The sequence below is a fragment of the Gadus macrocephalus genome, chromosome 15 (assembly GCF_031168955.1).
Source record: "Gadus macrocephalus chromosome 15, ASM3116895v1".
NCBI lineage: Eukaryota > Metazoa > Chordata > Actinopteri > Gadiformes > Gadidae > Gadus > Gadus macrocephalus.
In genome coordinates, this window is record NC_082396.1 from 3,613,958 (window position 1) to 3,626,408 (window position 12,451).

At 45.9% G+C, this 12,451-nt stretch overlaps 3 protein-coding genes across 3 annotated transcripts in view; 1 reads left to right on the plus strand and 2 right to left on the minus strand.

Annotated features, from left to right (window-relative positions):
- The window catches only part of lhcgr (luteinizing hormone/choriogonadotropin receptor), a 9,665-nt gene extending 7,312 nt beyond the window's left edge, over positions 1 to 2,353 (plus strand). Inside the window, exons 8-11 of the mRNA XM_060073348.1 lie at positions 93 to 167; positions 570 to 749; positions 914 to 967; positions 1,085 to 2,353. Coding sequence (XP_059929331.1) covers positions 93 to 167; positions 570 to 749; positions 914 to 967; positions 1,085 to 2,237 — 1,462 coding nt within the window. The 3' untranslated portion in view covers positions 2,238 to 2,353. The remainder of the gene's footprint in view (positions 1 to 92; positions 168 to 569; positions 750 to 913; positions 968 to 1,084) is intronic.
- A 744-nt stretch (positions 2,354 to 3,097) lies between these two features.
- Positions 3,098 to 6,456, minus strand: gtf2a1l (general transcription factor IIA, 1-like). The gene is made up of 9 exons (XM_060073360.1): positions 6,113 to 6,456; positions 5,886 to 5,987; positions 5,641 to 5,770; positions 5,434 to 5,483; positions 5,050 to 5,143; positions 4,314 to 4,960; positions 3,934 to 4,155; positions 3,572 to 3,661; positions 3,098 to 3,480 (listed from the first exon to the last, which is right to left on the minus strand). Exons 1-9 carry the CDS (start codon positions 6,134 to 6,136, stop codon positions 3,373 to 3,375), a joined length of 1,467 nt encoding a protein of 488 aa, XP_059929343.1. The 5' UTR covers positions 6,137 to 6,456; the 3' UTR covers positions 3,098 to 3,372.
- Positions 6,457 to 6,575: 119 nt separating this feature from the next.
- LOC132473276 (stonin-1) lies at positions 6,576 to 12,382 on the minus strand. Its single transcript, XM_060073345.1, has 4 exons — positions 12,077 to 12,382; positions 7,468 to 9,416; positions 7,050 to 7,252; positions 6,576 to 6,944 (listed from the first exon to the last, which is right to left on the minus strand). The coding sequence occupies exons 2-4, from the start codon at positions 9,338 to 9,340 to the stop codon at positions 6,879 to 6,881; spliced, it is 2,142 nt and encodes a 713-aa protein (XP_059929328.1). The 5' UTR covers positions 9,341 to 9,416; positions 12,077 to 12,382; the 3' UTR covers positions 6,576 to 6,878.
- Between the last annotated feature and the right edge of the window lie 69 nt (positions 12,383 to 12,451).

Below are 12,451 nucleotides of genomic sequence, written 5' to 3' on the forward strand. Positions count from 1 at the left end.
AAAAAATTCCAGAAAATAGCACAAATTTATCTTTCAATGGCCTACAAATTAAAGTTTTTAAGTTATCCTGTGTAATTGAATGTGTCTTTCAGAGATTTAAGAGACAACAAACATCTCTACCATATCCATGAAGGTGCTTTTGACGGTGCTTTGGGACCAATGGTGCTGTAAGTGCCAGTGGCTGATAATGCAGTTGGCTGTACGTGTGTCTCTGCCTTTACTGCCCCCTATTGGACAAAATAGGCACTTCTAATAACCTCTCAACTCACTCAAAAATAACTGCTATCGAGCCATAGCATGCTTCAGCGAAGATTCTATTGAAAATCTGGTCATCATCAATTCGTTTTTCAATTGAATGTGGACATTAACATGATTAATGGCGCAATTAACACAGCATACAGAATACAAACTGGGTAATGGACGGCAAACCTGCATATCATACACATCAAACAGTCTTCACGAGCTAGACAGGCCTTTGGCTTTTGTTCTAATGTCAATATCTTGGAAAACAGCTACTTATCCCTCTAAGCCTAATGCTTGTTTATACATTTCTCTGGTTCCTTCTGCAGGGATATTTCCTCCACAGCCCTGAGTTCGTTCCCCGCTGAAGGGTTGACGCAGGTGAGGTTCCTGACAGCGGTGTCTGCCTACACTCTGAAGGTCCTGCCCCCACTAGAAAGCTTTACTGAACTGCGGGAAGCTAACCTGACGTACCCCAGCCACTGTTGTGCCTTCCAAAGGAAACAGAGGTAGCAGAACACGAACCGCAGCAGTAAACACAATCTTCTCATCATTTCACGCCATCACAAACAACAATACAACTCCTTAAAGGCTTAACTGTGACAGATGTATGTTTTAATTCCTGGGGTACTCTGCTGTAACTATGTTGTCTCCCAAACATTTACATCAAAAGGGAAAGTGCATTAAAGAACCTCACAAGGCTCTGTGATGTCAACGAGGCGGACATGTAAGGACATGTTTTGTTGCGCCTTGTTCAACATGGCCTTGTTCAATTTTTTATCCCATCTAGCTTTTCACCAGCTTGACAGATTTTACAATTATTTTAACCGTGTTTACTCCATAGGGAACCAGCAGACGATGGTTTGTACGGAATCGATTACATCACCTCCCAGTATCCGGACATGGAACTGGACTGCCTGAACAGTTCCTTCATCAAGTGCACCCCAAAGCCCGATGCCTTCAACCCCTGCGAGGACCTGCTGGGCTACTCCTTCCTCCGCTCCATAACCTGGGTCATAACACTCTCCGCAGTGGCCGGCAATCTGGGCGTGTTGGTTATCCTCCTGGTTAGCCACCAGAAGTTGACCATTTCCCGATTTCTAATCTGTAACCTGGCCTTCGCAGACCTCTGCATGGGACTCTACCTGTTGCTGATTGCGGCCATGGATTCCTACTCTAGCCCTCAGTACTATAACCACGCCGTTGACTGGCAGACCGGTGCGGGCTGCAGCGTTGCAGGATTCTTGACGATGTTTGCCAGTGAACTGTCGGTCTACACCCTGACCGTGATCAGCCTGGAACGTTGGCACACCATCACCAACGCCATGCACCTGCACAAGCGGCTCCGGCTACGTCATGTGTCGTTCATAATGGCCGCAGGCTGGGGCTTCTCTCTATTGGTGGCTCTGCTCCCTCTTGTGGGGGTCAGCAGCTACAGCAAAGTGAGCATCTGCCTGCCCATGGACATCGAGACGCGAGGCTCCCAGTTCTACGTGATGGCTCTGCTGATCCTCAAGGTCGTGGCCTTCGCGCTGGTCTGCCTGTGCTATGTCTGCATTTACCTGAGCGTCCGCAACCCCGCGCTCACCACACACCACGGAGACACCAAGATCGCAAAGCGCATGGCTGTGCTCATCTTCACCGACTTTCTCTGCATGGCACCCATCTCCTTCTTTGCCATTTCGGCAGCCCTGCGTATGCCCCTCATCACGGTGTCCCACTCCAAGATCCTGCTCATCCTGTTCTACCCCATCAACTCCCTGTGCAACCCCTTCCTGTACACCATCTTCACCAGGGCGTTCCGCAGGGATGTCTGGCGGTTCCTGCAGCGCTGGGACTCCTGCCAAACCAAGCCTGGGATCTTCAGGAACCAGAAGAAGCCCGTGCGCACGATCATTGCCAACAACAAACTGTCAGGCGTCAGACCCCCCTTGTTTAACTTCTATGCCTATCACATCAAAATGCAGGGTTGCTTACTCAACAAAGGAGAGACATGATCACAGACCCTATCATCACTTGGTCGTTATCTCGATTGGTCAAAAATTGTCCCGGCCCGGAGTGGCTATCTGCTGAAAACATCAATAAAAAAACCTTTTCGTTGTGCTTCGGTCAAGAGAACGATAAGCAGCTCATGTATCGACAAAGATGTAGACAGACAGGTCATTAGCACTTGAACAGCCCACCAAAAAGGGAATTAAGTACCGCAATTCAAGAGATGAGTACAGATAAAATGGGCTGCAATGACACAGACTATTTGTTAGTTGAACACAAGAGCATACTGGGAAATCATGTGGTTCTAAGTCTTCTTTGGTTTAATTATAGGTCTTATGTCACAACTGTATATCGTTACTGTGCATTTGGTAGACCGAGTTCCTTCAGACATTCTGCAGAACAGCGATGGCATCATGAGACGGGGTTACTCAGTAGTCTGGTGCTACCTGATGATTAGAGAACTCGCCGGATCGTTTAGAGACCGACTTGTGAGTCAAGGGTTACTGGCTCCTGAGGGTAACTCAGGAAATATCCCATGAATGCAGACAGCACCAACTCTTTCACACACTACTTCTGTCCAGTTTAATATGAATGTACTGCAGACACTCAATTTTTGTAATAAAAAATTACTTGGAAAAATGATTCGTAGGCATCACTTATTTTCCAATAGAACTCGATTGATGGAGTTGAAATTTAGTTTGCAGTCCAGTTTGTGCGTCAGACTAAAAGTAAGAACAGAAATGTGACAAATGAATAATCAGCAAGCCAAGGAGCCAGGCAACCATGCCTCGAGTTCAGTATTTAGGACCGTTCTGTTCAGTGTCTAACTTTTTGTATAGGATTTCAGAGAAAGCAACAGCGTTAATTGGTTTTGTAACATATTTTATGTGCCTTGGTAGAAAACAGTAGAATTTTTCATTCAGCGTCATAGTTATGGAGGCATATGCAACGCGATATAAAGAATACATCCAACAGCAAAGAATACTTCTCAATAACTAAAAATAAATAAATAAATACACAGACAATAAATTCTCTTTGCAATGCAAGAAAGGCAGAAAAAAAACGAAATAAAAAGGTGGACTCGTCAGTGTAGTGATTGGTGCTTGGTTCTTCAGTCCCTGAAACCAGACACTAAAGTAATCACCACTCTGCCTCTCCGATTGCCTTAGAGAACACGTAGTCTCTGCCTCCGTAGCACATCACCGCGTCCTTCAGATGGAACTTCCAGCGGTTCTTGCTGCGGTGAATCTGTCAGAGTAAACAGTAACCAAAGTAATACCAGTGAAAGCATACAAGGGCAAATGTGAATGTGAAGGTGGTGAATGGATGGACCAAGTACCTTGTCATACTGGCACACGATCACATTGTCTGTGTCGAAGAGGTCAGGGATGTCCTGGTCTTGCACATCGTCTCCCGAATTCAAAGGATCCTAGTGAAGTTTCAAAAAGGTTTTTTGCACCCGTTATATTCAAATACATTTTGCATGATCCAAAATCCTATTTTTTTTTTACTCAGACACGTTAAAAGGGCTGATATACAAGTTGAACTTAAAGGGCTCAAACAGGTACCAAACTATTGTATGATCTCTTGAAGTGCCATTAGATATTTGGAGCATCAAAATGGTATAAAAAAAAAAAAAAAGCCCAGCCTATTGAAACCTTTGGGGGAATCAAGCAGTCACTTACACCAGTCCGAACATACCTCTTCAACAACGTCAGCGAGCTCATCCACTGCGTCGCTGTCACTGCTGGAAGAGGGGCTGTCCCCCTCGCTGCTACCGGCCCTTATCGCCTCTGCATTGATCATGCCCAGGAAATCGTTATCTTCCAGTGCGACTTCATCTTCTGCCTCGATATCCGAGTTGTCAAGAGGACCGTCCAGTTGAACAATATCCAACAACTCAGGGTAGCTAGAAAATACCGGCTTGGTGGTAAATCGGAGGGGAGGGGGGGGATATAAAATTATGGAATGGAAAGTAACCTCAGATACCGAACTGAGTTTTAGGGCGGGGATAAGACATAAGCACGGGAAAAATAAGTATGTTTAAGGCTTATGGATGAACATGAAAACAAATGTCTTACCTCAGTAACAGCCTTGTTCATCTCATCTTCGATCAAGTGTTTCAGGATATCGTCAATGTCTTTAGAGACCGAACCTGCTGGGGCCTGTGCCAACGTCTCGAGAGACTCCGAGAAGAACTCGGAGATGGGTGTGTCAACACCTGCTGCACCAGGTTCCTGGCCTGGCTGGAAAACTCCTTCCATCATCACCTCTGGTTGCGGTTGGAAGACTTGAGAGTGAAGGTTCACAGCAAGAGGAACCGGAGGAACCTGATGGGAAGCAGCGTTTTCCTGACTTGGGTTATAACTGAGGTTTTTTTGTGGCTGCGGTGGCTGAGATCCTGCTGGTGGCCGAGATGCTGGTGGTGGCTGAGATCCTGCTGGTGGCTGAGATCCTGCTGGCGGCTGAGATGCTGGTGGTGGCTGAGATGCTGGTGGTGGCTGAGATCCTGGTGGTGGCTGAGATGCTGGTGGTGGTGGTACGAGGGTTGTTGTTGAAGCTGGCCCCACTTTAGGCGGAACAGTTTTGACCGACAAAGTGCCGCCGGCTGGTTGAGGGGCACTGGACTCTCTCCAACTGATTATCTTCTGTGCTGTTTGGGAGAAGGGGTTGCTGCCAGCAGGGCCCTGGGTTACTACTACTGGAACGTTTACTTTGTAAAGTTGACCTGGGGAAAACAAGACGGAAATTTAACCGAATTAGCTCATGTTATACTAGAAATGTGGTCCTGTAAAAGGTAACCTACAAATGGCTTACCTGAGGCAGTTTGCAGAGTCACCCCTGCTGGTATTTGCACTGGGTAGGACAACCCAGGAGGAAGAGAGAATGTAGCAAGGGTCTCAGTGCCTTTCTGTATAATGCAAGACAATTGTGCAAATATATCATTTTCTGGAAGATTAAGCCAAGATGCACTTTGTGCCGTTTGTTAATGAGAAAAAAACATGATTGGAATAGTGTCCCATCTGAAATGTAGTACGACCCACATATGGCAGTCTGATTAGAGATTAATGATCCAACATCAAACATTTGATTAATCTAATATTTTTTTTAACTTGTAAATGTGGAGGTTTCTTGTATGTAATTTAGTCATTTTAAATATCGGATGACCACAAAATATGTAACTCAAATTTTAAAACTTACCTTGAGAGGGAAATGAAATGCATTTTGACTTGTAGGTATCCCAACTGCAACTGAAGTAACATTGGAATATATAAAAAATATAAATTGATGATTCAAATAATTAAACCAGCCCCAAATCATGTAATCATCTTCAAGTAACCAACAATGGATTTTTTTAGTTAAGAAGACATCAATAGGTGGGGTAGGTGACCGTGTCCCCATGTCTACCTCTGGGCCTGCGGTCCTCATCTGAGTGGTTGTAATGGGCAGGGAGCTGGAGCACAAACTTTGAAGAGGTGATGTTGTTATGCCTGATGTCTTCCAGCGCCTTCGACGCCATCACCTTTGCCTCCCACATCTGTAGAAAAGCCGCCACATGTAGAATAGCGTCTTGATAATTTTGACGAATGTGTTTTTGACGAAAGTTCGGCGTTTCTCAAGAACATTTTAACAGTTTGAAAGCTTTGACTCACTCGCTTCAAATCGTCTAGGACGCGGTCCTCAAGTCCTTCGTCCAAAATGAGTTCCCGCATACTTTCAACCACATCCTCAATGATAGACATGTACAGTTTGGCCTGAGACAGCCATTTCATAGAGAAGGTTAATAACACATTAGCTCACAAAGCTAACATTAGCTATGCGCACACATTTCAGTAGACGCGTGAATTGACAGATAACGACAGCAAAAACCTTCGCTTACCACGTTTCCCGGGTTGCCCAACATAGTGTACAAATGGACGAACGTATTAGAACATGAAGTATTCAAATTGCAACTTTGTCAGTTAGCCTACATGTAATACCGCTGAACACTATCCAGAGGGAAAATGCGGTTGCATCGCCGTATGCACACAGGTGACAACGTGTCCCATGGCATTGCCAATCAATGATCAATCACTGCCGCTCCGGGGTGCGCGAGAGAGGCCTGGGAACCAGGTGAGGTAAGGGGCGTGGTCAGGATGGGAGCGAGCGGGTCGGGAGCATCGATCAAAGCGTTTGCCTTGTCTTGATATAAAGTTATATGAATGACAAATACAATTTCTCTTTGGATGTTGCGAAAATGTGTACATAAAACATTTGGTCAAATACGCAAAATCATTTCCTGAATAAATGTTTACACCAAATATTGATTATTGTCCATGTTGATCACTATTACATACACAATATACAATACAATACATACCACATTTATTATGTTTGCAAAGGGTGCCAGTCCTTGACAGAGGCATACAAAAGCAAATACAGACATACATATATTAATATTATTATAATTTTAAAAATATAAAGTGCTAGACAAAGGACATATCATATGGTTTAAAATGTTAAGACTATTTGAGCCTTTGTAAAAGGAAACAGAATTGGTCCACTATAATGGTACAAAGGCTACTATCATGTGATTAGATGAATTTAACACCACGAGTGTCACCAAGGGTCATTTCCCTCTGTGAGAAGACGATTTGGCAAAGAGTTCACTGTGTCACACACGCAGCTTGCTTCTCCGTCTCTGTCTCAATCCACTTCCTTTCAATTTCAACCTAAGAGGACAGGTCAGTCGGTTAGAGATGTTGTAGCTCAGCATCCATCTTGGTTTGATGTTTACTTTGTACACATCATCAGGCGAGCACGGCTCGACATCTCACCTGACAGTGATACCGGGTCCAGCTGGTGACGTGTTTCTGTGGCTGGATGTCGTTCACCGTGCCCAGGGACCTGATTCTGGTCTGGGAGACCACTGCCCCCAGGATCTCACACTCCATCGTGACGAAGGGGTACCAGTCGTGGGGGATTTCCTGGTCAGATCCTAGTTCCAGCTTGCAAGACAATGAGTGAGGATGGTTGACGGCTGCGAGAAGAGAAAAAAATAAATAAAAAACAGTTGCAATTAATACATTTGACCACTAGACGGCAGGCAAATCTGATTCAACCGCTTTCAATATGTTGATGGCATGACTAAGCCTAGCAGTTCGATGCGTGACCACTCTGGAATTGTTTGAAAGTGTGTTTAAATAAACACTTAAGTTCCCACTTAGTCGAGTATATTATATGACGTCTTCGTACCGGTATTTTTCGTCGGAAGTTTGTCAATTCTCCAGACGATCGCCGAAAATACATTCTCATACTTCACGGTGCCAAGAGAAACGTGCATGACCGGTTGGCACTCCTCGGCGCCGACAGCACCCAGACACGCGTTCCTGTTCATGCGGGCCTTCAGCGACCTCTGGCGCAGCAAGGCCACCGTCTGGGACACTTTGACCCAGTCCCCCGGCACCGGGATCCAAATCACCAAGTTCTCGCAGAGTGGCTGCGTGTCACTCGCCGTGGCGGAGCTGGGGAAAGCCGCCGACACGTTCAGGAAGGCCTGGAGCTCCACGTAGGCGCCCTGCACCGTGACCACCGCCTTCACGGAGAACGGCAGCTCGGTACAGCCCAGGACCATGGTCTTGAACCGCATCAGCTCCGCCCGGCACGCGTCTGGCGGGGAGAACTTGATGAGCCGCGACCTCTGGAACTCCACCTCGTTGATGCAGTTGTGGAAGTGGCAGTCGGTGATCTCCATCCAGGCCTCCGAGTCCCCCTCGTTAGTGTAGCTGGAGTCGAAGCGGAGGAGCCCCAGGTCGTTCAGTGCCAGGAAACAGTCCGCCTCCCCGTTCAGAAAGGCCAAACAGTGGATCTGCGTGAAGGCCGCGCGGTCGATGACGCCGCCGGCCTTGTCCAGCTGTACCCACAGGTGATCCGTTATCTGCAGGGCGAACTCCTGCTCCTCATAGTGCCGCCGTGTCTGGTGGGGTACGGGCAACCTGAAGACCTCCTCCTCGATGGAGGCCAGGAGGTCCTCCATGTCGCCGTGCTCCATGGTGCCAAACTTCAGCAGTTGCTCCACCTCGGCCTCGTGGGTCACCTCCAGCTTGGGATGGTAGCGCTTCTTCTCCGCGTAAGAGAAGTGCTCCACCTTGACCGTGAGGATCTTGCGGGGCTCGCCGTGGCTCTCCAGCTTGGGCTCCGACGGTCGGCAGTGAGCGAGGAGCTGGAACTCCTTGAAGGGCTTCTCCAGCCCTCTCTCGTAGTACATCTGGAGCACTCCCCCTGCCAGGAGCCGAAGGTAGATGGGCCCCCACTGGCGAGAGGACATGCGGTTCTTCTTCTCAGGAATCCGGAGCATCAAGGACCAGCCGTCTCTCTTCTGGCCGCGGAACAGACCCTGAGGAACAAACTGTGTTGTTGCCTCCTGTGACAGCCTGGATTTTAACTTTGTTTTGCAACTCGACTCCCTGTCTCCGTCTCCTTCCAACTCCTCGGTCCCTGCTCGTAGGCCCTCCAGTTTGTGGCAAATATAAGAAAATGAGTTCTGAAGTTGGTCACGTTGCGGCACGCCGCCATCTTTGGTCCGGATAAAAAAGCGAGGCGGGGCATTGTCACATTCAGAGTCTGAAGAGGAGCTCCCTAAATCCACACTGGGGTCGGTTCCGTCCCAGAAGGGGTTGTAATGTCCACGGATCCCCCGTGAGGAGGTAGAGAGGCTGGGTCCCTCTGACGTCTGACTGCAGGCCCGTGGGCTACTCCCCGTCCCCGTGGAAGATGAAGGAGACGTGCTGGAGAGACTGTGAACGACCTCACTCCTTTCCTGTGTCCTTTGGGCAAAGTTGAATGGAGATGTTGTACTTGGAATGCTGCTGACAGGAGTGCACAAAGGAGTGTTGCAGGGAACGGAGGATCTTCCATTGGGACTTAATGGTAAGTGTGGGGATTCGAGGAGACCATTGAAGTTCCAGGAGGTATCTCTCACAGACGGGATCTCCAATTTGAGGCCATTAGGACGGGGCACCGATCGTTTGTTGGGTTGTCCTGATGATGATAGGGATTTTGGGGGCGAGGAGATGGGTGTGCTGTCATCCTCAAAGGTCACCCAGTTTGTGTTTTTCATGGAACACATCACTGGGCTTATCTTGGTTGCCAGACGTTATCAAATCCTCCTTCCTGGGAAGGCTGGACTCTGTTTTACTGGACCTCTGTAACAAAACAGGAAAGAAAACATCCAAGTTATTATTGTTGTTACTAATTCCTAAAAGTTCAGTCTAAGAAAACAGAACACTTACACATACACACTTAAAGCTAACTAGCTAATGAGACCATATACCATTCGCCATTGATTTTTCCTGATAAATGACTAAACAACAGCCTATTCTTTGTTCTCTTGTGAATATTAACAACCTTTAAGTAAATTAGTAATTTAGTCAACTCTTGAGATTCACCACCACTCATATTTAATTTCAGATATTTTTTAACTAAATCTCTTTTTAAATGTTAAAAAGTATATAAATACAAACATTTATATAAAAACGGTTAACAGGAGTGCATTCTCTTCTCAACTAAATAACTTTCTGAACAGCACATTGCAAACAGACGCATTCTCTGAGATTGAAGTTGACATCATTCAGATGTTATAACATGCAATGGAAAAAAGCCAATCTCTTTGTCACAGCAGCAGTCCTGTAATCTAGTTTTACATAACAAAATAATCTGGCATATGCAAATATTTTAACAGAGATGTAGCAGATTTTTAAACATTCTTTCAGGCAATTTAATATTTTAGGCTTTATTCCAGGCTGAAGTTCACGTCAACTAACAAATAACATCCCAGACATCAAAATCCTAATTAAATATTTACTAATGCTAGTATTAAACCTAGGGAACACATGTTTACCCCTCCTAATGGCATGAGACTAGTGTTAGTGCCAAAAATCTTCCTGTCTCATCATCAAGGCGCCAAGTCAACTGTGAGAATTAGGCTACGGCTCAGAGCAGATTGTAATACTCTACACTAGCTGGTACTGAGAATAGCTAGCTAGATTACATTAGAAGATGTAGCAGCATAATAATTGCAGTACTATGGGGTAGAACAATTGGATTGGATACAGAAAAAGGTTGTCTTTGTAGTTTTATATAGACTATAAACCATTTGTTGTTCTTCATTGTCATTGCTGGGCCAAACATTAAATCTGCATTTTGATCCTCTTCCAACACCTCTCATCATGACACAAGACACAGAGCCTCATTTCCCTGCAGATTTGAATATGAGGGAAAGAAATAATTGAAGACACAAAACCACAATTACAGCCTTGCTTCGTGATCACAGCTATTTCTTGCATGGTGAAGACAACCAGTGTGCAAATACCCCCTCTCTCTATAAATAACTGTGGGACTTAGAGAAGCGATTCAAGATAATGGGGCTGACCAGACAGAATGTTTCGGCTACACTGTGATGAGTGAATTATTCAGATCTGTCCATGTTTTCTGTCCACTGATGCCCATTCTGTTTTATGAGGAGGGGCAGAGGCATGTTGTCTGAGTGAAACAATACAAACAAAGAAGGACGGAGCAAGTTATCCACTTTCGTTACCCCATTATCTCAGTTCGGAAGAACCACAGAGTCAACATCAACTCTGGAGTTTATGTGTAAACTTTTTAGAGGCCGGTAGCATTTTTAGCAACCAAGCTTATTCTCTGCTGAGGACAGGGAAGGAATTCCACACATTCCTCTGGGACAAGCTGCTTTTCACACAGGAAATACCACTAGGCTTTTTTTTTATGAGATCTGACAGCAAATATGTGGTTGATTGTGTCTTTATCAACTCACTTTAAGATAGGCCTATCTAATCTTCAGCTCTTCAAAGCAGTGATGCCTTTCATGGCATAACAGACAAGCAGATGACCAAGCAAAGCTTTTACCGAATAACAGACTATCCCATGCCTAGGGGTTTGCAGGTGTGGGATCTTTTTTTAAGAAGGGTCACAGAGATTACAGGAAATAATTAGTGTTTTACAATAAAAACGAAAAATTAAATGAGAGCATTTAAGCAACCAACGGAGAGCCAATGTTAACTGCCTGGCTGCTTCCTGTATTGCCTCAAGACTTTGGCAAGCTCTCTTAGGTTGCTGCAAGCTGTGATATTTAATTACAACTGATTTAGGCCTACTGGACATTTATCACCCTTATCATGCCTGTGTTTGAACAAGAAGGGCATTCTTTTCACGTTTTCAACCGGCCGCTTTATAATGAAATCCAGTTTTCCTTAATTCGAGCACTTTAACTCTTTTGCAAAAAGTTATTGTTTGTGATGAGCAGCCGTCCACCCAGAATGGAAAGAACAGCCTTAATCCCTGGAGCGAAACATTCCCATGTTTCCTGTTCGATTTAGAGATCTGATTGATCCCAGCCCTGGTCCGAGCTACGCAACACACTCACTCTGTAACCTATAATATGTATGAGTCCAACTTCCCTTGGCTTATTCGATCGCATATTCGCGGATTGCACTCATTATGCGTTTACAATCACGTAGGTTTACAACCGGAGAATGTTCCAAGTGGGTCAGATCAGAGACCGTTTAGGTAGGCCCGGGATGTTTATAAGAGGCCCGCTTCTGGTGCCGAAACGGTCCATTGTTTTGGGAGCGAAAACTTGTCCCGAGTATAACTAGTCGCGTCTGGCGTTGTTTGGGTCGCTCTTAACATAACGGTATGCGCACAATGTTATTGCATGAGCAACACATGTGGGGGGTTCATTTAACTACGTCTGACTTTTAGACGAAACACATCCATCCCGAGTTGGTAAGTCGAGAGTAAAACCTGCAACAAACGTGTCAGAAAACCGCGAAGGTGATATACTCACACAAAAACATCTGCAGGCCACACGTTCGGGACGTTATCCGGACTTTTTCCTGTGGACCAGCCACGTCCGAGTTCCGATGTCGGTGGGTGTTCGTCAAAATGGCAGAGCGCAAAAGCTTGGTAGTTGTAATAACGCTGCGTTTTCCCCCTCCACACTCTGGTGTTGTAACGGGACAGCCCTGTCAAGGAATGAACGGGGGAGGATGCCCTCCCTACACCTCCCTGAACCCATGTTCTCCCCATGACCCGTTAAAGAGGCAGGGCAGGGCTTTAAAAGTGGAAGCTTATTTTGAGTTTTGTTTCATGAAGACTCGCTTTTGTTTGCGTGACTTTGTAGACTCTCTGTAGTGGTATTAAAATCCCCTTCATCTTGCTC

Bases quoted from the DNA above. Each gene is read 5' to 3' on its own strand.
- gtf2a1l (XM_060073360.1), bottom strand. From the start codon at position 6,136: ATGTTGGGCAACCCGGGAAACGTG. The intron at 4,961-5,049 runs GTAAGCCATTTG...TGTTTTCCCCAG, and splicing joins GACTCTGCAAACTGCCTCAG to GTCAACTTTACAAAGTAAAC. The intron at 3,481-3,571 runs GTACTTGGTCCA...TTACTCTGACAG, and splicing joins TCGTGTGCCAGTATGACAAG to ATTCACCGCAGCAAGAACCG.
- LOC132473276 (XM_060073345.1), bottom strand. From the start codon at position 9,340: ATGTGTTCCATGAAAAACACAAACTGGGTGACCTTTGAGGATGACAGC. The intron at 7,253-7,467 runs GTACGAAGACGT...CTCTTCTCGCAG, and splicing joins ACTTCCGACGAAAAATACCG to CCGTCAACCATCCTCACTCA. The intron at 6,945-7,049 runs GTGAGATGTCGA...CTGTCCTCTTAG, and splicing joins GGACCCGGTATCACTGTCAG to GTTGAAATTGAAAGGAAGTG.